At 37.8% G+C, this 26,632-nt stretch overlaps 2 protein-coding genes across 2 annotated transcripts; one reads left to right on the plus strand and one right to left on the minus strand.

The window, feature by feature from the left end:
- Positions 1–2,158: 2,158 nt before the first annotated feature.
- LOC143848834 (putative lipid-transfer protein DIR1) lies at positions 2,159–2,473 on the plus strand. Its single transcript, XM_077357897.1, has one exon. It carries the CDS (start codon positions 2,159–2,161, stop codon positions 2,471–2,473), a length of 315 nt encoding a protein of 104 aa, XP_077214012.1.
- Positions 2,474–4,863: 2,390 nt separating this feature from the next.
- On the minus strand, positions 4,864–23,999 carry LOC143848366 (aldehyde dehydrogenase family 3 member H1-like). Its single transcript, XM_077357292.1, has 10 exons — positions 23,620–23,999; positions 14,776–14,844; positions 14,583–14,679; positions 12,066–12,272; positions 6,975–7,090; positions 6,768–6,872; positions 6,513–6,685; positions 6,335–6,425; positions 6,074–6,223; positions 4,864–5,470 (listed from the first exon to the last, which is right to left on the minus strand). The coding sequence occupies exons 1-10, from the start codon at positions 23,833–23,835 to the stop codon at positions 5,231–5,233; spliced, it is 1,464 nt and encodes a 487-aa protein (XP_077213407.1). The 5' UTR covers positions 23,836–23,999; the 3' UTR covers positions 4,864–5,230.
- Positions 24,000–26,632: the final 2,633 nt, after the last annotated feature.

Consider the following 26,632-nt stretch of genomic DNA (forward strand, 5'->3'; position numbering starts at 1 on the left):
CATCTTGAATATTGTGTCCGTTCAATGTGAAGCTTATGGCACTAGGTCATTGAAATAAGATGAGGTATGCCCACTAATGATATAGTGGCCGTCCAAGTCCTTTCATGTAGCCCTCTTAGTATCCACCTCCCCCCTGTCTCCTAGCAGTAGCTCGGTCCTGTATGATCTTCCTCATCAAAGTCTTCTCCTCTCTGGTGGGGTGGTAACCAGGACCGAATGCATCCTGTACAGCTCACATTTCTGGCCAAGAAGCTACTCCTGGAGCTCTTTGGCCTAACCTCCGTGCTAGGAAATAACCCCATATTGGGGTTCCACACAAAAGCAAAGATCTCACATCGGAAAAAGTAAATGGATGTGGATTGGCTTATAAGGACTAGTGAACCCTCCTTTTAACGCCTAGCTTTAAAGAGTAAGTTCTACCCAGATCCCAATGAGTGGTATTGGAGTCAGGTAGCGGTAACTGTTGCGTGCCCTCGAGGATGGAGGAAATCATTCGGAGAAGATCTAGATAACCCCGGTACACCTTCGAGGATTGATAAATTCCCTTGGAGAAGATCCCGTAATTCCCAGGTTGCTCCCGCATGGAGGGGCAAGATTTTCCACGTTGCTTCCTCGAGGATGGAGGAAATCACTCGGAGAAGATCTAGATAACCCCGGTACACCTTCGAGGATTGATAAATTCCCTTGGAGAAGATCCCATAGTTCCCAGGTTGCTCTCGCGTGGAGGGGCAAGATTGTCCACATTGCTTCCTCGTGGATGGGGAGAATTCCCCGCAAAAGCAAAAATCCTGAAAAAGTGAATGGATGTGTTTGTAAGGACTTGGGCACCCTCCCCTTAACGGTTAGCTTTTTGAGGTGACTTCTATCTTCCAGAGATAGGGTTAAGGCTGCATGGGATAGGTATGGTTTCTTCCATTGCATCGGTCCAAGAGAGCTGAGATACCTCTAGGGTGAATCCAGTGACACTGAGTCCTTCCTGTCCTTTGGGCGGTGCCACAACTTCCTGTGATATTCGATTGATCTGGAGGTCGGAGTCTCCTCTGAGTCCTCTCATTGTTATAATCTTGTTCCCATGATGAATTTGAGGTTTTGGTGGAGGAAGGATGGGACAGGTCTGCATGTAACTCCATTCCAGTTGTATAAATGGAGAGAATTCTTCCATGAGATCAAGATATATTATGGGGATCATCGAGATGAAAAGCCTTCCCTGTTTTGGAGTTGGTTCCTGTTTTTGCCCAAATCTATTTTCTCTCGACGACAACTGAACACCGATTCTATTTTTATTTTCATTTCCCTTTTCATTTCATTATTTTTCTTTTCTTTTTAGGCACGTCATTTCTCAGGGATTCTAACACAAGGAATGCAGCTCAACGGAGCCTAAGTGAAACATGTGTTCGATATAAAAAGGGAAATGATATCTGCGCCAAGGTGTTTCAATAAACATGCGCTCCACTTGTTTGTCGTGTAGTATTTAAAGGGTTTAAAGAGCTTTTTGAGAACCGTAATATCCTCTCAAATCCCTTTAAATACTATACGACAAACAAGTGGAGCGCATGTTTATTGAAACACTTGGCGCATACATCATTTCCCTAAAAAAACATTACATTAATTTTGTTTTTAATTTATCCAATAAAAATTATTAAACCAATCAATTAAAAAGCTTCCAACACTAAGTGTAGTCCCCTCCGGATCAACTATTTCTTCTTAGTAAGATACATTCAGGTGCCTCGTATATGGTCTACAAGATCAATTGTCTTGATCTCACACGCATGCCCCCCTATGCCTACATACTCCTGTGGGACCCCAAAACTCTCTCTCTCTCTCTCTCTCTCTCTCTCTCTCACACACACACACACACACAGACACACACACAAATAGATAAACTTAGAAGCCATAAAGAGTTTGAAAAGGCAGACAAGCCTTTAATCCACAACAAAAGACAAGGAGCTGACTTACATCTTACCAAAGAGTATGCCCTCAACCACAACATTTTACTCGGCCTTTACAAGCCCGTGACACCCTACAATGCTGCCAATGTAAACTCACGGGCACCAAACTTGTGGAAGGGAAGCCTCTAACCCCTTCATGCATGGCCTATTTAAAAACCCACGTTCAATAACTCTCAAACACCTTACTAAAAAATACCCTCAACCAAGCCATGGAGATGAACCTAAGGCTTGCCCTAGTGGCCATAGTTCTAGCATTGGTGTTGGGAACTCAGCATGTACAATGTAAGGCAGAGCCTATATTATGTAACATAAGCCAAGATGGGTTTATGGCTTGCAAGCCATCGGTCACGGGTCCGAACCCCGCCGACCCATCCGCCGCTTGTTGCTCGGCTCTTTCCGCAGCCAACTTAACTTGCCTTTGCTCTTACAAGAACTCCATGGTTTTGCCTGCCTTGGGCATAGATCCTGACCTTTGCATGCAGCTCCCTTCCAAGTGCAAGCTCTCGTCTCCAGCTCAATGCTAAGGTTTGTTCTTTCATTCCCCTTTACCAAGTGTTAATAAAGACACTAATTTTATACTGAAGTGTGAAACAACCATTACTCCAAAAGCTTAAGCTGTTAGAGTTAGTGTTATATAATCATTTATACTTCAAACACTCACCCCACCCTCGCCCCCAACAAACACCCACAAACCAAAGCGTGGCCCCACTTTTTTGGGTGTGCCATGCGTGTGGCACATGCGCCTCTTTTGGGTTGGCCACACATGTGGATTTCTAACACCAATGAGTTATTGGGTTTTAAACCTAGGACCTGCCATGGTGAAATAGCTCTGATGCCATGTGAAACAATTAATAAATTACTCTAAAAGCATTGGAGTTGGTGTTATTTAATCATTTATACTTCAACAAATAGATCTTGTAACAGGGTCTTAAAAATTAGGGATTTGCTGGGCAATTTCGCAGAAAGCCAGTTCCGGGCTCACTTTTGCACAAGAGAACAGCCACCTCAGTCAGCTGATTAATTAAATGAATAGGAACAAAATCTGCTATAAAGCCAACCTGTGTGGCTGTTCTCTCGTGCAAAAGTGAGCCGCTAAATGGTTTTCTGCAAAATTGCCTAGCAAATCCCTAAAACATACTCAGGATCCGCAAACTTGTGGGTTCGAAGAAATGCAAAAATACATTTACATGTTTTGTATGGTTTGGTATAAATATTAAGATTAGTCATTAACTTTCCATAACATGGTTATAAATTGCTAGCATTTTTGGCCTATGCTATGCTATATGCATGGGTGTAAAATAGTGGCCCCGCCCAACCAAAACCTGAGGTGTAAAATAGTGGGGCCCACCACATTAAAATATTAGGTGTAAATTGTGGCCCCGCACCACGCTTTGGTGTTTGTTGTAAATTGTGGCTCCATCCCATCAAAACATGGGGTGTAAAATGGTGAACACCACCCTATGCAAGGGCTTGTGTGGAGAGAGTGGGACACACCGCATCAAACATGAGGTAAAATGGCGGGCCCCACCCACGGCATGGATTTGGGTGTGGATGGTGGGCCCACCCTTGGGTGTAAAATGGTGAGCGCCACCCCATCAAAACATTGGTATAAAAGAGTGACCGCCCTATCATATCAAAACATGAGGTGTGAAATATTGGGGCCCACCCATGCTATGCATCAATGCATGGATGTAAAATGAAGGGCCTCACCTTAAAACATTGTGGTTTAAAATGGTGGGCTCCATCGCAAAAGGCATTTCGAGGACCGGCTGTTGCATAAGAGACCAGCCACCTCAGATGAATTAAATGAATGAGACAAAATCTAAGCCTATGTGGCCGCTCTGTCATTCAACAGCCTGTCCTCGAAATGCCTTCTGCGATTCTCCCTAGCAAACCCATATTAAAGACAACAAATGTTTAAAATTTGCTCTAGGTAACATGGGTGCTAATATAAAAAAGAAAAAAGAAATGCACCTTTTTCTATGGGGTTGAAACCAACTCTCAATTTGTGAATTGGCGTTGGATTTGCAAATCAACAGCTAACTATCACCATAAATGTGGATATCTTGTGTCCAAATTCTTACTACAACCATTGGATCCCAGTGGTAGAAATCTAGTGTTATATCATGGGTGAACTGTTGTTTTGTTCTTCTCTTTTCTTGCAGGATGGGCCAACAAAGACTCCAATCTGCTTCAAGGCTTCCAACTTCACCTGAGATTTTCTCACCTTGTTGTTTCTCATTGTTTAGCTACCTAATTTCTTAGCACTTGTATGTTTTGATTCCCCCTCTGTTCAGATGTAATATTTGTGTAGAGGGAAGCCCTCGTTGTGTTTGATTTTGGACTACTTTGTTCAAATAATGTTGTATTAAGTAGTGCTTACCATGACAAACCTTGTTATTGCCCCAGTAACTATGGACCCTTCATGGCATTATTTGCAGCCTCTCTCTCTCTCTCTCTCTCTCTCTCTCTCTCTCTCTCCATTTTTTTTAAAACAAACGTCAGAATTGGGCAAAATCGGAATAGGATGCCGATTCCCGCTCTGTCACTTCAAAAGATTTTGGTCTACGAAGGTTTTAAAAATAATGAGTTCAAGGTTATGCATTTATGCTATCAAAACTTGGTCAGTCATTGGTAACTTGGTAAGTCTCTAGAGTAATATTTCTTTCGAGGTTTTCAAGCTAATCAATTCTATGTAATTTCAAATCCAATGGTGTAGATCTTTTATTTGAAATTTGAGATTCACGATCTCCCCATTTGAAGACAATTAATTTGACAGTTGGGACCTCTCAAATGGACTTCTGTTTTGGTTCACCATTTCCATCCAACTGATGGAACGGTTAGGATCGTCCGATCAGTAGAGCTTCTCATAGCAGCCCATTATGTACAGTTCAGATCATATATAAACAAGCAATTTGAACTCAAAAAAACCTGTGAAATTTCTGTTTACCTCATCAATGTTATTACTCAATTCTCCCCAAGAAATATCAAATTACGCCTCAAATTCTTGGCAGTGACAAAAGCATCAAACACTCAACATCAATTTAGAGAAAATTACAAATTAATCCATGTATTTGTTTATTTTTTTACTTATGTTTATCTTAGATTACTTAAACAAACATGAATGTAATCAAATCTGAAAGTAGAGAGGCAAACCAGAAGATCAACAGATACAACAAGGCATATGATTTTCAGGTTCTGGGCCAACCAATCAAAGCGAGAATAAGGCCAATTATATCACCATTAAGCAGTGCCCTGAGCAACCTTTTCTCATATGATTTTCAGGTTCTGGGCCAACCAATCAAAGCGAGAATAAGGCCAATTATATCACCATTAAGCAGTGCCCTGAGCAACCTTTTCTTTTTTGGTGTGTAAGGGGGGTACCTTGCTGAAGCTTCGCCGCCAAAGCTTCGGTACAACACGGGCTTCTTGTGGCTAAAACATTCAAATGAGAATTTGCCATGGTAAGACCCCATTCCGCTCGCTCCAACTCCTCCAAATGGTAAGCTGGGAGTCGCAAACTGCACCATACAGCATGAGATTTTACAACACTGGAGAGTGAATTATGTTGAACAGTCCTACATATGAAAATATCTCAGTTTTACAGAGAAAATATTGTAATATTTCACAATATTTTTCATATGACTCAAGTTTTTTTTTTAAATTTTAGATTTTTATATATTTTCTATTTTTTGCCCCGATATAAACCCAAAAATAACAAAAAATACTAAAATCTCCCTAGTTATAACCATAGTTAGCAAAACGGGATGGGAAAAATTCGAGTTTAATACAGTATTGGCTCAAAAACAAAACGTTGTAAAAAACAGTCAAATAAATAGAAACACCATTTAATATGTCAAAAATTGTCATCTGGAAACAATAGCGGGGTAAAATTGGTAATTTCTACCCAAAAAAACACGTTTAATATGTTTAAAATGGGTCTTAAAAGACGTATTAAACGGAGAACCTACAAAATAAGGTTTATTTCGGAAAAAAAATGCAGTTTAAAACTAAGTTTTGCTAACTATGGATATAACCCAGAAAAATCCCTGACTTCACATGTATGTAGATACATGCACATAAGAATATTTGTATTTATGCATAGTAAAGAAGAGGAAAATTACGTGTAAGCAAGTGTCGTTGATGACCAACCCCCCGGCAGAGACAGATTCCACGAACTTTTTCTCAAGCTTCTTGTCCTTGGTGAAAAGATACGCAGAAAGAGGCTTTGATTTAGAATTTATTAAATCAAAACTCTCTTCCAGCTTCTCAACCTTGCAAAATCAGATAAAAAGAGATTCTCACTTGAAACTTCTTTCTTTAGCTAAAGAAGTGAAACACTTCCAAAGATGACATCAGGAAACATTTCAAGGAAAGGTTCTCACTGTGACAATAGGAAGTAATGGGCCAAATATCTCTTCAGTCATTATTAGGGAGTCTTGTGGTACATCTAGTAAGATTGTGGGAGCAATATATCTGTAATGACATGGAAATTCCATTAAAAGATTGATTGTCTGTCTTAAAAATAATTCCGGGAATAATTTTAAATGGAGTGAAACTTACAGAAGTTTTTCGTCCCGTTGACCACCATGGACAATCTTATCAGAAACCTTATCTTCGTCCATGAGCTTCGTCAATCGTGTAAAATGATTGGAATTCACAATGCGAGACAAATCTTTTGATTCCAACGGATCCTTGCCAAAGAAATCCTCCAATGTACTTTTCAAAGCATCTACCTGGTGAAACATTGACATATCAAACAACGAACACCGAAAAACAAAGCTATGTATTGGCACAAATCTTTAACAGAATTCCTACCACTTTTGGAGCAAATGATTTTGTGGTTATAATATAATCTGCGGCAATGCAAGCTTGTCCATTATTCGATGCCCACTTTCCCGCAATAATTCGCTTTGCTGCAACCTTGGAATGCCAAGACAATTTCACATTAGCATCCTGATGTAACCAACCATAATATTCAAGGTGAAAATAAATTGTAATATGATGAAAAATTTTAAGGCTTACATTTAAATTGATGTTTGAATCGACAACAACAGGAGATTTTCCTCCGAGTTCTAAGACTACTGGTGTAAGGTGCTTTACTGCGGCAGCCATCACAATGCGTCCCACTTTTCCATTACCTACACATTTCAAGGTTCAGCGATAAGATGACAAAACCACAAAAGGAATGCTGCATATTCATGCATAAATTGCAAATATGTCCAACACATTCAATGCATTATAACTGAGTTCGTTGAGTTTGGCACAGTTCCTACACCCAAAGACTCAAGTATCAAGAGTCTACCTCATATAGAAATGGATATGCCTATCTAATACGTTCTGTCAACACCTCTTTTAGACTTAGAGCTTCAACTAACAGATAAGAAACATCGAATTTAGTGATCACTTTGGGCGTCTTACAAAATTTCATTTTGGGATCAAATCTGTGTATTATACATAAAACAAGCAAGGCTTTTAGATAGCAGTTTACACACAAATTACACACATTACAAATGGGTTGGACACCCAAAGTGATCTTCAAATCATTATACAAAAACTTTTTTAGTCAATCTTTGATTCGCTGAGGTGATTTGGTTTCAGAATAACCAAGCCAAACAAAGGCTCAAAAACCTCTTCTGAATGAATGAAAATCTCAGCCTGGTATATTAAAAACTATTTCAACTTGACCTGGTTGATAATCAAGTCCTCTAACTCGGCTTTCCCTAGCCATGGGCGAGCCCATCAGTCGGAGTATTTAAATATTTATTAAAATAATGAATCCTTATTAGAGAGGAAACACATCTAATCCTATGGAAACTGCACATATATTGTAATTGTGTAAGTGAATTACATTCAGAATAATCTTAGTTGAATGGCCCAATAATATCCTGGACTTTCAATGGCATTCAACCATCAGATAAAAAATGTGCTAAATCAGTCACACACACAAAAGGAATACTTCTGGAGTGGGGAGAGAACACAGCCCCATTGTTTGGTGTAAAAGTAACATTTTTATATCATTCCATGAATATGAGCAACAGTTCCCATTGGTGTGCTTCCTCCTCTATGTATATACTGTCCAACAGCTAAATTAACATGTACTCACATTAGGGAATCTGCGGGTATCATAGTCAGTCCTTATGAGCCGAGTCTCTCATAGAATTTTTATATTCAACATGGATCCCTCAGCTCGGTTATAGGTGTCTGAATTACAGTACTGACTTTAAAACCCTGAAGAACTATTCTGTTCAGATCTATGATCAATTTTAGATTTCTAATTAGAAATGACTCGAACACTTTACAGACAATTACCTTGTCAAAAAATGATCCTTATTCAGATTGTAAATAACAATCCATATGATTCAAAATGGTCATGAAAACGGTGGGGATAATCAAGCATGAATAGTTTAGTAAGACTCTTTGACTGGCTAACTCATTATGTCATCTTTGAGCAGTACTGTTCGTCCTTTTCTTTTTGGCTGGTTGTTATGCCATAAGAAAAAAAAAAGAGGAACTGAATTCCATTTGTGAATGTAGGTATGGGTCAAAATCCTTCCATCTTATCTTGCATATGATCCCTCACTCTAACTCCAAAATGGCAAGCAATCTTTTAATACTTACTGCCCTATAAACAACTGCCCTGTACAGTCTCAGGAATGCATGACACTGAGGAGACTCCCCAACCATAAATCCTACAAAAACTTAATACTCCGCAAACACAAACTCTACCCTAGAAAGGTCCCCACAAACCTAGATGCTCCAACCCATCCCATATAAATACTTAAATATTTCACATTGAATAGCACCCTTCTCTTCACAAAATGCTAGAAGCCATTTCTCCAAAATATCCTTGTTTCTAAACCTTTGATTGCCATTGCCAAGCCCGATATTCTTCTTTGTAAAGCCTTTTCCTTCCAATAAGATGTCTCCTTTTAGCTTTCAATCTTGACAGGGTTAACTACCCATCTTAAATAGGGATATGAAGTAGATTGAGAGATTAGCAAGGGACAATTTCGTGAGCGCATTACACCCACCAAAAGAAAGGTAGCTAGTTTTTTTATGATGTCCACTTTTCCATTCTTTCAAATGCAGGTCCTTATTAAGATTTCATGAGTGTAATACACCCACCGAAAGAAAGGTAGCTAATGTTTTTTTTATGATGTCCATGTTTCCATTGTTTCAAGTGCAGGTCCTAATTAAGATTTTGAAGTGGGCCCAACAATATCATGAGGAAGACAAGGATAGGAAATGAAGAGGAGTTGTTGGAGGTTAGAGTAGTCGCTCGGTGGTGGTGGTGGTGTGAGGGTGGGGTAGGAGAAAAGAGATGAAGTGAATGGAATAATTCCCTCCCTAAGCTATTCATGTATATTAATGATAAAACACTACATGTAATGGAAAAAAATAAATACCACCCAAATAAAATTTAATAACCCTCATTTCCCATACTTTCCCTCAACCTGGGCATAGATATCAATCATGCCCAGCTTGGATACAATAAAGTTAAAATGGGACTTCACAACTCCCTTTTTCAAGACATCAACGCGTTGATGACTGGTAGGAACAAAGATAAGACAAATCTCTTATATAGAACACATTCACAAATGAAGTATTTGTCCACTTCAATATGCTTCGTGCGATCATGCTGGACAAGGATTATTTACTATGTTGATTGCAACCTGATTGTCACAATAAAACAACAGGACATCCTTCAAAAGATGCCTCAATCAACATATATCTTCCACTCCATGAGTCGTAGCATGTTATTCAGGCTCCATGCTCGATATAGCAAGCACAGACTACTTGCTATGCCAAGTAATGAGGTTGCTACGCCTACACCAATGCATGTCACACTTAGAAACCATCACATAAACAAGACACTCATCCATAACTCTTTAACAACATTTTACACCATGTGATAAAGTGTAAAAGAATAAATAACACCTTCTCCAACAGCTTAAGCTTTTGGAGTAACTGGTTGTTTGACATGGTATCAGAGCCAAAGGTCCTGAGTTCAAACCTCCTTCATAGCAAAAATCCACATGCAATGGCCAAACCCAAAAGAGGGGCCACATGTGCCACGTGTAGGCCAACCCTAGAAAGAGGGGCCACACGTGAGGGGAATGTTAAATAATTCAGTACATACCACATTTCACATGAAATTCATATAAATATTTATATATTATATAATACATACACCACATTTCACATATTGTTCATATAAATATTATTATTTAACACATACTACTAATGTAATATACTACTAATATACTTACGATTTAGGTTTCACTAAGAGTTTTGATTTCAGCATATGTTTAAGTGGGGTTTGCAGTTGTTTCATATCAGTTCCGTTGGAAATTTAGAACCATGGTTTCAAGTTCTTGATGATTATGATTCCTAGGTGTGCAGAAGGGTTTATCCACATCGCTCTATTTTTAATGACCACATGGAAAACCCTCAACATTGATTCAGGTTTATATTGTTGAGAATTCAGGTTTCATTGTTAAGCCCCATGGGAAAAAAGAGCTGGTGTCTAAATCAAACGGTTCAATTGATGCTGATGATTCGTAGTACAAAAAAATCACTAAAGAGTGAAGGATAATGTTCCAAGCATTTATCAAAAACATTTAATGAAGTCAAATTCTAATCATTCCCTCTTATTGTTATTGTTGATAAGTTGGATGAAAGGCCCTTGTCCCTTCAAATTTGAGAATATGTACTTAGAGGTGACGGTTTTAAGAATGTGGTTGAAGAATGGTTGGAATATATAGGTGGAAGGATGGATGGACTTCCGGGTTCATATCCTAATCGAAGATCTTAAAGCAAAATATTAAGACATGGAAATATAGAATCATTGGTGGATTTTATTGAAAAAAAGGTTTTTTTCTCAAAGATATATTGCACTGAAATTTTTGAAGAAAAATAAGATTACCAAAAGAGGAGGAAGCATATAGGGTCAAATAAAGAACATAATTTGATGTCTCCTTAGGTGCAACAATATACATTAATACATACATTTCGGCTATCCATATGCTTTATACGGGCTAGAGTACGATGGATGAAGAACAGAAGCAGGGGCATCACTGCTGAAACCCTAAAACAAAGTAGTGGAACCTCGAGAACTTGTTGTTGCTGACATATGAGAAAACTCTAGGGATCATGGATATATACCAATATTATTCCAGGTACTGGATCAGGCATCTTATGACCGTGCATGACACCGACAAACATGTCCATGTTACATAGAATATAGGAAAAAATAAGAGAAAATAAATATACTAAGTAAATTACAAAATCAACTAATCGTTACTGTTACGTACATCAGAATATTGATTTAGTAAATAGATAAGGATACAAAATGGTAATGTGAAGTGCTAGAAGTTACATCAGCTATCTGGATGAGTGTATTTGTCAAAGCGGAGATGAAGCAAAGGCTATGACACTACCAAAACTGCAGAAGTGAGAAAAGATAAAAAAAAATCTGTCGAAAGTGCATTGCATAAGGGCATTGCTACCAATTATGCCTTTCAGACTTCTTAGGAAAATCCCAATCAGGTTTTCATCCATCTGACCAAGCTATAGGGAGTTTTCCTCCATAATAACACAATGTTGAAATAGTCACACCACCCTTTAGATTCTTATCATTTATTATGGTCAACCATGTCAATAACAAATATTCAGAGTCACATGTATATGTTCCTAAACTAAGGTATGCCTCAGTAATGCTTGCCTTTTACCTCCACTGTGCTTAACAGTGGTAAACATTCCTTTTACATTTTTCGAAGTAAAGAAATGTAGGAATAAAAGTTACACAATCCCTAAGACAGAAAGTAGATGCAGAAGAAAAGGAAGATATGTCATCAGCTTATTTAAGGTTTCCGAGAAGAGTTTAAAGATGAGCAGGAACATCAGTTTTATTACGTTCTCGTGAAAAGAAGCGTCAGAATTTTCAAATATTTATGGGGGGAGGAGGGAATCAAAGTAGAAAAAAGAAATATAAAGAACATTTCACTCTGGCAACATACCTATTCATTACAGCATCTTATAGCAAAAAAAAAAGGAAAAAGAAAAAAGAACATGTCTAATTAATAACCTGTGTAAGATTATACTACTAATAACCTGTGTAGAGTATTTTATCCCACCGCTGCTCCAAAAGTGCAGTTGTTTCGGAAACAGCCCCCTCAACAACTCGTATAGCAGAGGTATCCAGATATTCTGGTAAGAATTTTGCAAGCAATGAGGATGTGGCTGGTGAAATTTCTGATGGCTTTAAGACCACAGCATTACCCGCCGCAATAGCTCCTATGACTGGATCAAGAGATAACACTGGAAAAGAAGGGAATAATTAATAAGCCTGATTTGTGAGCAGCAAATGCTTCAAAGTAGATTTTTTATGATAAACTAAGTATGATAAAATCTAAAATGTTTTTGTAACCAAAAACCAATAAATATGGACACCCCAACAAAGATATATGTTGTGAAGTAGAATTGATAGTGAATGATTCTTGTTTCCTTACTGTGTGAGACTATTGGTTACACAGGTAACCCTTGTGCCCATAGTTACCCATGAGTCATGTATATGTTGGGTAGTTGAATTTTGATGTACGCTACTCCATAATGTTGCATATGGCCATGATTTATGTGATAAAGGAGCATGTTTGGGAAAGCAGTTGAATTGAAGAAAAATAGCATGAATACTGAAGGAAGGCTATTTGTAACCAAGGTTTTAAATTTCGGTTTCGGGATGCGTTTCGGGCGAAATCAGTCCAAACCAAATAAGTTATAATTCTCTCTTCCTAAAATTTCGACCGAAATTATCGAAATTTAGGGAGAATATTAAATAATATTAAAATTGCTGATTTTTTGGGATTTTCCTAAAATTACGGACCGAAATTTCTGGGAAAACGAAATTTCGATCTAAATTTCGAAATTTCGGTCGAAATTTGGTAAGGTTTTGACTTTATCCAATTTCGGTTTCTTTCTCCACTTCGGTCTGAAATTTAGGATTTCAGTCGAAATTTAAAACCTTGTTTGTAACACATTCTTTAATTCATGCATGAATAGCATGAATATGTTATTTTTTTGTTCATTGGTTTCGAATACTATTATTCACCCGCATAAACAAGTATATAATATTTATTCTATGGAAGCATTATTCTGGGCATTGACTATGAGGGATTAGCAAAGGTCCAATCCAATATGACCATATATATATATATATATATATATATATATATATATATATATATATATATATATATATTTGGTGGGCAAACTGGGATATGGCAGGACCCCGACCAGTATACCAATACCAATGAGAAAAAGATATTACAATCTAGTAAATGGGAGAGGGGATGGGATAGAGAGGGCAGATGGCCTCTCCTTTACATGGACAGTCGGATTTGGAAAGAAAGTCGGCTGCCCTATTTGCCATTATTTCGTTTTTCACCATTATTTACAAAATTTCCACCGAAATTCTACAGAATTCCAACGAAATTTTTAAAATTCCAAATGAAGTTTTAAGATTTCCACAGAAATTTCACCCAAAATGGCAGAAATTTCCACCAAAATTACTGAAAATTCCACCGAAATTTTATACTTTTACATGAAATTTTTTTTTAAAAAATGAACTTTTTTTCTAGGTCGGTCTTACATGATTTTGGCCAAAATTTCCACCGGAACCAAAATATTTTGAAATATTTCGGTTTTGGTGGTGGCCGAAACCGACATTTAAATCCTTGGCATGGACTACTCAACCCACTCAACATGAGCTTGCGTAAAAGTAATTTTGCCACAATCATCTGGATTGCCACAATCATCTGGATTGTATGAAATTACTTTTGATTGTTGATGGTTAAGGCTGAAAGAATGATCAGCTAGCAAAAAATGATGAACTGCAGTCGGACATTGATCAACTCAATAAAAATCCTAGGATTTTTCTTAGATTGTTCTAGGGTTAAAGCATAAAAGTCCGTCTCAGTATGCCACGGTAAACACAAAATAAATAAAAACAGAAGTTTCGGACTGAGAGCACATAATTATATTCAGTCAAGGAATTTATCTGAGTATGCAGAGAACAAATTTTGTTTTATGCCTAAAATATCCATACTAAGAACATAAGAAAAATAAATAGCTTAATGAATGTATATAATCCTGGTATTTTAACAAGAAAAAATGTCATCTCAAACGGGCCGTGAATAAAAATATATTGATGGAAAAGCATAAAGAAAAGCATGTTTCCATTTCATTCTTCCGAAGTGTGATTTGAAAAACAAATTCAAATTTATTCCCAGATGCCATTTTGGCACAATGAAATGGGAAGATGCTTTTTGAAATGGGTAGATGCTTTATGCAAGTTTTTTTTTACAATTGTGTCACAAAGAAGAATTCTATTAGCATACATTCTATTGGCCAAAATGTAAACTCTATGAATCATCCATAGTCGTAATAAATGCACCCTTTAATGCAGATATGGGCTGAAGAATAAGGATAGCTAGTAATTACAGAGGCATTGAGCCTTCAAGTAACTTCTAAGTGGAAATATCTAGGAAATATCACTTTTGGGACAGTCCAATATTGAAATAAGCTCATCAGTATTCAATTTCAATCATTTAAGTAATTGGACTTGATACATACAGAAAGGATAGTTCCAGGCTGAAATAATCAACACAACGCCAAATGGTTCTGAAATAATTTCTGCCGACGATGGAGCTGTTGTCAGTTCAGTTTTTGCCTGCACAAATGTCACAAGTTCTCAGAACAATGCACATGCTTTGCATGCCAAAAGCAATCTAGTTATTTGAATAGCAAGGGTCAGCTAAATAATTACCTTTTCTGGTTTCATCCAATGTTTCAATTCCTTAATTACCATCTTACATGAGGCCTTTGATATAGAAATCTGCATAATGAACAACATAAGTCAGGTAAAAAAATGGAGCAGTAGATTTAGATTTTAAAATATAGGTAGCGATAAGATTTTATTGTTTTAGAAATTTTGCAAATACATAGTTTTCATAAACAAAATCTCCCAAGAAAAACTTCAAAACACCAAATAATTATATTAGCTCCAGTCATTGACATCATTCTTCAAACCATTTCACTGTTAGTAATGTATGTAGTTTTAAAAAATACAAAAACATAAGAACAGAAATTATCAATCAAAGAACTACTAAAAGTACCACCAAAACACCCAGAAAGAATGACTCAAATGCATGTAGACTAACATGTATCGATGTAATGAATTGAGCTTTCACTTTACTCCGAACAGGGAAGATTGATTAATTATAAGAATCCATAAATATGATCTACGTTTTGAGATTTAGATTCCTAAAATTGCAATGCTACCTTCTTCAGTTAGAAGACTACAGTAAATTTTGGTGGTTACTTGGTATTTGCTTGTATGAAAATTGATGGCTATATAAACTGCTTTTGAAATTGTTAAAAATGAAAATCATTCTCGTTATCGATGGGGGACCAACCTTCGTATGAATGATACGAATTTAAATGGGAATATGGGGCCCATCATTAGTGTTGAAGAGTATTTTGGTCTTTAAGTGTATGTTGATGGGTATTGTAGTCTTTGTACCATGTAACCCTATTTGGGCTCCTATATATACATCATATTACATGGGAGCTCCCTAGTGGAGAATCCTCATCTTCTCCCTCACTACGTTATCCATTCTAAAATGGTATCAGACCAAAGATCCTGAAGGAAGGAAGGAAGGGAAGAGTCCCTCCATTTTATCTCTCTCTCCCATCTCATTCATTCTCTTTTTTTCCCGCTAACCCATCCCTATCTTCTCTCTTATGAGCGCACGACCCCGACAAAACCTGTTCCCCCACTCCATTAGTAGCATTACTAAAGATATGAATTGTTGGGTGAAATTATTTCTTGATCGATGCATGTTTCAAGACATGGCGACTGGGAGGATGATTCGAGCTACATGAAGCTGGCAACCTTCTACATTCTGAATTCTCCACCATGGTTTTTCTTAAACTCTTCAAGGTAGTAGTTAGGGTCTAAGTGTTAGTACAGACCAAGTAAATTACAGCATATCTGTTTGGCCCATCTATCTTTTCTGTCACTTCATGCTTTGTTTCTTGATCTCTCAAGTCTACAATGTGAAGTCTGTCAGTCGTTTAAACATTGTAAATCTATTTTTTACTGAGCAATAAAAGTTTTTTTTTCCATTTTCACATTGTGCACACTGGTGTGTGGAGCCCTTCCCCAACTATTGCTATGGGTGGTTGTCACTATTTTACTTCGTTTGTGAATGATTATTCTTGATATACTTTGCTATACTTGATGAGATAGTGTGATAAAGTTCGACAAATAGTAAAATTATTTCACAAGATGGTGTTGAGTAAGTTTGACACACAATTGAAAATCTTCAGATCAGACAATGTGAAAGAATACTTCAAATGTGATCTCAAGACTTATTTGGATGATCAGAGAATCCTCTACCAACCAAAGTACATGAACTTACGCACCTCAACAGAATGAAGTTTCCGAGAGGAAGAACCCGTGTTTCAAAACATGAATGAGGGTCAAAACACAAACGAAGAAAATCCTAGTTGACTAGGCACGCCGTGGTCGAGTACTTGGTTGATGGGAATGAGTACCCGGTTGACACGGTCATAATTCGGGAGAGTCAAAGGAGTTTTTAGTGCCTCTGTAGGGCAAAACGTGGAATGCGGCCAAGGTTAAAGGGAGTTGACTCAAGGGAGTCCACGATGACTCGGGGGAGTTTTAAAACTATGGGAAAAACTGTCACGGGCTAGAAGTTACTCGTTGCCTGCTCTTGCCTGTGTCCCAAAAAATTTGGGGGTGATGTGCTTCTCACAAAGGCATGTCTCATCATCAGGATGTCATCCCTTATGCTTCAATTGTTGACTCCGATTCATCTTTATATCCAGATTAGACACCCTTTTTCTTATCTCATCATGAGTTTGGTGCAAGGTTTGAAATTTCGGTTTTAGTTTCAGCCTCAGCTGAAACCGAGGAAACTTCGGTTTCGGTGGAAATCTTAAAATTTCGGTTTCGGTATAAATTTCTATCCCCGCTGAAATCTGAAGTTTCAGTCCGAAATTTTGAATTTCGGACGAAATTTAAAACCATGGTTTGGTGTACCTCTTTTATTCACCTTTTAAGTATGTAGAGATCAAAACTAGATCCTAAGTTCATTTGTGGGGTATTCTTTGGTTATTGTTACAAGTATCCTATCTTACGTGAGAGAAGAGATGAGAAGTGGAGAAGAGTTGAGAGAGCGTTGTCTATCTCTTTCCCACGCAAAAATGATTATATATGTATGTAAAATAGGGTTACATGGAAAGTACAGAAATACCCCCACATAAGTGGATGTAATAAGCCCATTCTCAACACTCCCCCTCAAGCTGTAGTGTATATATCATACATCCCCAGCTTGTTACATAAGTCACTCAACCTTGCTTTGCTTAGGGGTTTGGTAGACATATCTGCTATCCGATTATTTGACCTCGTGACACTGTGCAAATCTCCCTCTTTGAATCCTATGCGGATAAAGCGACAGTCCAGCTCTATGTGTTTTGTCCTCTTATAGAAACTGCATTCTGGGCTATATAAATGGCGGACTTGTTATCACAGTGGAGTGAAGCAGGTGATGAGTAGCGTAGTCCAATCTCTGACATAAATGACCTCAACCAAATCAACTCACATCCTGTATAGGCCATGACTCTATACTCTGCCTCTGCACTCGACCTAGACACAGCAACTTGTTTCTTGCTCTTCCAAGACACAAAATTGCCTCCAACAAACGTACAATAGCCGGTACTAGATCTCCTGTGTGTAGGAGATCCTGCCTAGTCTGCATCTGAATACCCCTCGATCCTCATATGACAATATTTCCTGAAAACTAGTCCTTTACCAGGAGCTTTCTTCTATCTGGGTGACTGCTGACGAGTGAGACATCCGCGGTGTACTCATTAATTGACTGACCACACTAACTGCATAGGAAATGTTTGTGCGTGTGACAATGAGGTAGATCAGCTTCCAGCTTACTCAATAAAAAAAGAAGAAGAAGAGGTAGATCAACTTCCCAACTAAGCGTCTATTTCTGCCTGGGTCCTCCAAAAGCTCCCCTGATCAAGAGAAAGCTTGATGTTTGGGTCCATAGGCGTCTCAACCAACTTTGCTCCCAATAGGCCTGTCTCTTCCAATATATCAAGTGCGTACTTTCTTTATGACAAATATAGCTCCCCACGTGAATATGCTACCTCTATCCCTAGAAAGTATTTGAGGCGAACAAGGTCTTTTGTGCTGAACTCTTTCTGAAGGATATCCTTCAGTCTCTGTATACCTGCACTATCACTACATGTAGTAATGATGCAACTACATAAACAACCAGGAAGATCCGACCATCCTTAGACTAAGAGTTGAATATAGAATGGTACACATCACACTGGGTCATGCCAAATCATACTACTGCCTCACTGAATCTCCCAAACCAGACACGGGGAGTCTATTTAAGGCCATACAATGCATTGCTCAACCTACATGGCACTTATATCACCAACAATCACAAATCCACAAATAAATCCACCAACAATCACTTTCGAAGACATCAAGATGCGGTTCCGGGACAAACAAAGGGCCTAGTATACCCAACAAACATAGGAGAAAGAAAAGAGGACTACCAACCAACTTCCTGGAACCAATTACGGAATAAAAGAGAAGAAATAAGTTTAGAAAATAAAGAAAGAGTGGATTAGGGACTGATTTGAATAGAACGCGGAGTTAAGAGATCATATCAACACAAGAAGAAGAAGAAATTGATGTGAGAGAGGGATCTATGGTTAGGTTTGAGAGAAAATTACATTTAGGAACTTTTAGGGTTAGGATTATAATTCAAAACGGACTTTTGGGATGGGAAAAGGGAGGGTTGGGCGAAAATTATTGGGAGGTCTATTGGGGGTGTTAACTTACCAACTTCTCCAAAAGCTTAAGCTGTTGGAGAAAGGCGTTAGTTGGTTAGTTAACATGGTATCAGAGCCAAAGGTATCGAGCTCAAACCTCCCCGATAGCAAAAATCCACATGCGATGGTCGGCCCAAAGTGGGACCACATGTGCCACGTGTTTGCCGAGTGGGCCACACGTGCGGGGGAGTATTAAAGTATAAAAGATAAATAACGCCTTTCTCCAACAGCTTAAGCTTTTGGAGAAGTTGGTAAGTTAACTTGGTAGCTTTTGGAGAAGTTGGATAGTTAACTTGGTATCAGAGCCAAAGGTCTCGAGCTCAAACCTCCCAGATAGCAAAAATCCACTTGCGATGGTCGGCCCAAAGTGGGACCACATGTGCCACGTGTTTGCCGAGTGGGCCACACGTGCGGGAGAATGTTAAAGTACAAAAGATAAATAACGCCTTTCTCCAACAGCTTAAGCTTTTGGAGAAGTTGGTAAGTTAACATGGGGGAATGGGTTGGAGGAGGGATGAAGGGGGTTGGAGGAGGGATGAAGGGGGCGGCTATGGTAAAATGAGGAAAAACTCAAGAAAGGAAGGTTTCAGCTAGGTTTAGGGTTGAGGGAGGGGGCACATAGGGTTAGGGTAACGGCTAGGGTTGTGTGGTGGAGGGAGAATAGGGAGATAAGGGTAGGTTTAGGTTTTATTGAAAAACCCAAAAAAGAGTGGAGAAGGGGTTCGTCTCGTCTCATCGCATCTTCGAATGGTGGGAGTGGGGCGTCTCGTCTCGCGTCTCGTCACATCGCATCTTCAGGATCACTCTCACTACCATTAGCTCTAATACTATGTTATAGGTATCCTATCTTCCATGAGAGAAGAGATGAGAAGTGGAGAAGACTTGAGAGAGAACTGTCTATCTCTCTCCCACACAAAAATGATTATATGTGTATATATACATGGAAAGTACAGAAATACCCCCGCATAAGTGGGCCTATGTAATAAGCCCATTCTCAACAGTTATTGCTCGTTCAGAATGGGTATTGGTGTCATGATCCTGTGTCTAGGAAGAGAGATGTCATTATGAATATTACCTTCTTCGTGTCCCTTCCATTTTTTCATCTCCCACCTCTCTTCAAAGGAAGAGTAGTTTGTGCATTTTCAAATGTCAAGTGAGCTATCCCGAGGTGGTACACATTCAACCACAGGTTACTGCACATATGTGGTAGTGACTTGGTTATATGGAGGAGAGAAAAACAAGCTCTAGTTGCTCAATCAAGTGATGAAGCAGAATATTGTGCTATGGTTATATAGCATGTAAGTTAGTGTAGTTGAGAAATATTTTATCTGACCTTGGACTTTCAGTTCAGAGATCTGTGGATATGTGATAATCAAGCCATCTTCCATGTTTCAAATAATCTAGTGTTTCACAAGCGAGCCAAACATGTAAAGGTGGACTGACATTTCATTAGGGAGAAAAAGACATCCAAGGAAATTTATACTATAATCAAGAAGCTGGCAAATCAGGTGGTAGATACATTCACCAAGTCCATGAACAAGGGATCATAAAAATTCAATGTAAATAAGTTGACCATGATAGATATATGTGCCCCAGATTGAGGGGATGCTGTGGGAAAGTGTACGCAAATAAGGGTAAAATTGCCTTCTCCTCTTAAATTAGGTTCGTGTGTTCCTTTTTTTCCTTCTCTTTCTGTTTTATAAATAAAAAACGACAATAGTGGAATGACAATTATGTCTCATCTTCTCCCAAGAACTTCTTTCACATTAACATTTTTAACTAAACAAGGAAACATATGGATGAAGAAATGCCATTGTTTATGGTCATGCTAGAATAGACCTTAGGAGGTTTTTCTTCGGATGGGTAAGTTTTTAGACATTTTCTCCAATATATCAAACTGATAAGAGCAAAGAAGGGAATGATGCACAAGTTTAAAACATTGATATTTTCAAAAAGAGAGGCCCAAATGTACAATAGTTAAAAGTATGGAATTAGTTAAGATTTTGTGGTGTCCCTCGAGTACAAGATTCTGCTGAAATGAAAACTGAAAAAATATGGCCTCATGAGCAGTGACTCAGTGAGTCCTACATCTCGTAAACTATCGAATGTTGGCACGGGTGTATAATTCAAAACAGTGAAATACAAGCAGCATAGGTTGCAACCTCTCGTTCCTTAATGAGTATGGACTCCGGTCATCAAGGAACAATTCACCCAAGCTAGTCCTTTAACGGATTTCTCACAGATCATTCTAAGATGTTCACTAAATTCTGTCTATGTAACAATGACACTCCATTTCTTAAAAATTGTCACATCCAGCACAGATACCAGGAAGGCGTATTGGAGAATTATTGATTATTTTAGGGTATTAATTGCATACTAATGATATACTTGAAATGCATTTAACCATGTCTTGGGCATATATAAATCAATGGGTATGTAATATTTTGTCTTTCAACATTACCAGATAACTGCTAATTGTCTTTTTTTTTCAATGATGATATAACTGTCCAAACCTAAAACCTTGCATCCATGTTCAATGATTTACGGTTGCATTTTCAGTAAGAACTGCCTTTGCAACTCATTTATCTAATGTAAAATATTTGGACTTATAAGACCGTAAATCAACAATAAGTTTTTCTCAGAGTCCTTCATATATTGTTCTTCCATCCTTTGAGTATGTTGGCGTTTCTAACCAGTAAGCAATTGGGGTATGGTACACAGATGTAGAATCAATCATCAGATTTACATCAATTACATTGTAATAGGTGTCTCACCATTCCCATCATTACATTTTAGCTTTCTCCACTCTGAAATACCTAAAATTCCAATTTCTAGGGCTTTAACATAATAGAGTTCAATGTCCCTAGACTAGTTTGCATCCTTCACAATTCTTTCTGAAGTAAGGACCAACATCATCAGATAATTGGAGTTCAGTTTAGTATACTTGGCCACTTCATGGCCTGAATTATTCTTGACATCAATAGGTTAACTTATCAGAAGATGCCAGGGATCTTGTAATATAGAAATGTTCGTTGCTTCATCGAATCAAGTTACCCAAGCTACCATATTCTGATCCCTAGTTTAGAGATGTGGAACATCCACATGTTCCACCAAAAAAAAAGGTCTGTGAAGTCCTGGATAATTAGTCAGCTAGCTATATGAGAGTTACCATGTCCTACAGAGAATCATTAGCTACTATGCTAATATTCACACACCACGCATAACTATTACCTATACACCCCCCTCTTTTGGTAATCTTACTCAATATTATTCAAGATTGAGTTTATCCTTTGAAGCAAATTTAAACATATTTCTTTTTTCAATTTTCATTTTCATCCTTATGTAGGTAAGGTGTGCCTCGCGCTACTAGATTTATATTCAGAAAAACAAAGTTACAAACTACATTAGAGTTTGCTTTTAGGCATGCAGAAACACATAAAGCAAATTATGTTCATTACTACCCCATTAGCAACAATTTCCTTTCATGTAATGAATAAAGCCATGCATTCCAGGAAAGCATTCAATAAGCTTCCAGCCTTTCAAATTATAATCCCAGCGATGACAATTACCATCATCATCACCTTAATAGATGCAAAAGAATTACAATGGGAAATTTTACACTTACCATGCTTAAAATCAAGAACAAGAACAAAATTTTAAACTTACCAGTTTCATGCTTACAATCAAGAACAAGAACCAAAAAAGAAGTTCTCCCATATTCAACTTAATTAAGTTCTTTCAAAGCTAAGGCCCTGTTCGTTTTAGATTTTGAGAAATGATTTTGAGTCCAAAACTGATCATTGGACTAAAATTGTGTTTACTTTTGAGTCAAATAATCATAGTTTTGGACTCAAAAGTCAATTCTCAAAATTCAAAAAGAACAGGGCCTATAAGCCTTTCCCAGACTAACAATTATTCATAAAAAATCATGCAGAGCATTACTAGCTAGCACTGTCCTTAGATTTAATCTGTTTAACTGTTATTTGATTTACACCTAAATGTGATGCCATCCCAAGCCAAGACCCCAACTCTAAAATAAACACTAGAATAAGGAAATGCAGAATATTTCCAACAAATACAATAACTCTGTAGAACACACAGGTTGGTTTTTCATTAACCCAAAAAAAACCCAAATCCTGATCTAACTTAAATTCTATGCCATCCCAAGCCAAGACCCTAACTCTAAAATAAACACTGGATTGCAGGAATTTTCTGGAAAAGTTTGGAAAGGAAAAATAATTCCAAAATTTCCTACTTTATTTAAACATGAAAAAGGGCAACTTGAACCAACCATATTCAATTTTTTACTTAAAATTAGCCATAATCATATCATTTCCCTCTAAACTGTGGATAGAAGAATTTTTCTTGAGAAAAAATTTTCCATCAGAAAAGAAAAATATTTCTAAAATTTACTACTTTTCATACACACACACAAAAAAAGGTAATTAGAACCAACCCTATACAATTTTTACTTGAACTTCAATTTACAATAATACCCCACCAAATTAGCCACAATCAAATCATTTCCCTCTATATTGGAAAGTCTTTCAGTCCAAACAGGGCCTAATAAATGTGTAATGTATCCAACAAATACAATAACTATGTAAAACACAGAGATTCCTTAATCAACCCCCAAAAAAAAAACCAAACCCAGATAAAAAATTACAAGCATGCCCAATCAAGAACTTCAAAAATAAAACTAAGAAGAAGAAAAAAACAAAACCTCAGCGATGAATGATTCCAACTCGGGCTTAGAAAGATCATCTTGAAGGGCTTCAATGATATCTGATTCACGTTCATCGATCATCTTAAGAAGATTTTTCATCTGGGTAATTCTCCATTCATAGCTCCGAGTTTTTCCCGATCCAAAACTCGTTCTCAACTCATCAACCAGTAAAGAAGCCTTATGAGAGTCAAACTTAGCCTTCTCTTCCTCCATTAGATGCAAAAATTGAGGAACAAAAACAGTACTATATGAAACAGAGAAAGGAAAATCAAAATGTTATATAGAGAGAGAGAGAGAGAGGGGGGACAAAGGAGTTGGGGTTGGATTGAAAAATGATGGGGGCGTTAGGAAAATTATTCAACCGAGTGTTTTAAGACTTTGATTGAATAAAGTATATAAATGGTAGAGTGTTATCTAAGATTCTTTGCCGTTTCGTATGGTTCATCTTAGTAAAATCCAGCTATGTATACGTATGTACCGTTGTGTGTCGTATTCATTTAAGTCATATATGCATTTGGGTGATGATTTTTTCGCCCCTACTGTAGGATATTACACCCCTTTTGTGACATCAATTCACCTTACAGGTGGTTTGAATTATCCTACAGGAGGTGCGAATTTATCATTTCCCTAAAGTGAATTGTAGGCAGAATTTAACGCTTTTTAAGTCAAATCAAAGTTAAAGGGTATATTATACTAAGGGGGGGGCGGGCGAAAAAATCATTTCTCAAAGGAACATATAGACTTAAATGAATATGACACGAAACGGTGTCAGTTTTTGTTATGTGAAGGGTGTCAGTTTTTTTCCTGAAAAGGGGCTTCAAAATTAGTCTTCCGAAATTGCACCCTACGGTATATAGAAAATGATGTCGAATCCCATTTTGATAACGGCACTCCTTTCTTTATTGGGATTTGCTAGGGACCATCGTAGGAGGAATTTTGCGGGGTGGCTGTCATGAGAGAGCGGCCACATAGGCTCTCTTTTCAACAGATTTTGTCTTATTAATTTAATTCATCTGAGGTGGCTGCTCGCTTATGCTCCGGCCCCCCGCGAAATGGCTTCTAAGATGTTCCCTCGCAAATCCTTTCTTAATCAAACTCTTTTGTGATTGTTTTTCATTTATTTGAATGGTCGTAGATTAGTTAGTAAAGAGACCTACAAGAGGAAGGAATAAATGGCAAAGAAAAATCAAATAGAGCAACAAATCAAGAAAGAAAAAGATTAAATGTCTGGAGACTGGTTCTTCTCTTTTTCTTTTTATTATTGTTGTCAGTAGAATTTTAGAAATTTTGAGCCCTTAAAAGGTAATTATCTATATATTTTATCAATCTATCTAAGTTATAAATTTATATTTGTATTTTTCTTGCGAAAGGGGCCTAGACAATACATTTTATTTCTAATATGATGGTGAATTTTGAATTCATGTAGAATTGAGCCGTACGGTGGCATCCCAATGTTAGAATAGTTGAAAGTACAACCCAACTATCTTTTTAGAAATAAAACGCAACTTATAATTCATGTACCCTAAATAAAGACAATCCTCATGGTAAAAAACACATTGTGAAAATGAAGAAATCGTTGGCCAATTTCACCTTCTTCTTTATTTTCAGAACCAAATCCCATTTGAAAGGTCTCCAATCTACGCTCTATATAATGTGAAGCCCCACAACTATTTTTAAGTCCAGACACGAGAGCAACTAGGGGTGCAACTAGGGCGGGCTCAACCCGAACCCGGCGGGTTCAACCTGGGAAAAACTCTGGTTGGGTTGAGTTCAAGTCGGGTTCGGGTTGAGGGCTTGGGCAACCCGACCTAAATTTAACCCGAAATTTTTAATACTTTTTTTTAGCTTTTAAGCTTAAAATTTCGGGTTGGGTCGGGTTCAGGTTGGCAAAAAGGGCTGTTCGGGTCAGGTCGGGTTGAACCTCGTCGGGTTGCAACTCAGGTCAGGTCGGGTTCAGGTTGAGTAGATGGTTGCTCGGGTTGAGGCCAACCCGAACCCGACCTGCCCGAGTTGCACCCCTAAGAGCAACCCTCCCACTTTTTACGGCTGGGTGAAGAACAAATACACAAAGGCTACTGTTATCTGCAACATCATTTTAATAACGAGGAGAAGCCACGTTGTTTTACATTGTTTAACTAGCTGTCAACAGTCTCCGAAAAATCTGAAAGAGGTTCCTCTCACTTCAAAATGACTATCTCGTATGTAGAAAGTATTTAAAAAAAAGGAAGGAGAGGTTTGAAATGAAATCGAGTTTTTACTGATTGTTGTTTGTTCTCTAAACCTCCGTTTGTTTCTTAGATGCCGACAATCGTCTCAACTTTCTACGAGGGAGAGAGACGGCAAGTATTTGTGCTCTTCAAAGAGGTAGGTTTTGCTCATCATGACATAGTTTGTTCTATCTTTCCTCTCTCCTTGTTCTATATATGTGGAAATACTAGCAGGGTAGAGGCACAAAGAGCATGAGGGGGCCATATAGCATGAGGGGGCCCAATGACTTGCAAAATCCCATTTACATTGCATGGAACTTAGATAGTTTAGTGGAAGTATTTCCACCTAATTAAACACTTAAATTTTTCTAAAAGAACAAAATACTAAGTGCTTCCGTTCACTTTTTGTTTCGTTTCTTTCTTAGTTTCCTTCAAATTTCACTATTTATTTCTTCTCTATTTCGTTTAGTAGCTTTTCAGCAGTTTTTGTCATCATTCACAAGGTGGCTGGTCTGACATGCAACAGACCATCTGTGAAATGCCTTCTGCGATGGTCCCTAGCATATCCCTAGCTATTTTGTCAAGGCCACTATTTTTTAGATAATAAAATCCATATGCTTCTATGAGGGCTGCTAGCAAAACGGGTTTTATTTGGAAGATAAAGACCAAATCCCATATTGTGACACATGCACAAAAGACAAGGTGTGGAATTGACTAAGGGTGTGTTTGGCGTACCGTTTGAAATAGCGTTTGAAACGCCGTTTTGCAAAACGGAGTTTTGGTTCAAAATGGCGTTTTGCCAA

This window comes from Tasmannia lanceolata, unplaced genomic scaffold, assembly GCF_043159265.1.
Source record: "Tasmannia lanceolata isolate RefF3 unplaced genomic scaffold, GAP_Taslan_0.1 ptg000016l, whole genome shotgun sequence".
NCBI lineage: Eukaryota > Viridiplantae > Streptophyta > Magnoliopsida > Canellales > Winteraceae > Tasmannia > Tasmannia lanceolata.

Bases quoted from the DNA above. Each gene is read 5' to 3' on its own strand.
- LOC143848834 (XM_077357897.1), top strand. From the start codon at position 2,159: ATGGAGATGAACCTAAGGCTTGCCCTAGTGGCCATAGTTCTAGCATTG.
- LOC143848366 (XM_077357292.1), bottom strand. From the start codon at position 23,835: ATGGAGGAAGAGAAGGCTAAGTTTGACTCTCATAAGGCTTCTTTACTG. The intron at 6,873-6,974 runs GTAAGCCTTAAA...TGGCATTCCAAG, and splicing joins ATTCAAACATCAATTTAAAT to GTTGCAGCAAAGCGAATTAT. The intron at 6,686-6,767 runs GTAGGAATTCTG...ATGTTTCACCAG, and splicing joins AATCATTTGCTCCAAAAGTG to GTAGATGCTTTGAAAAGTAC.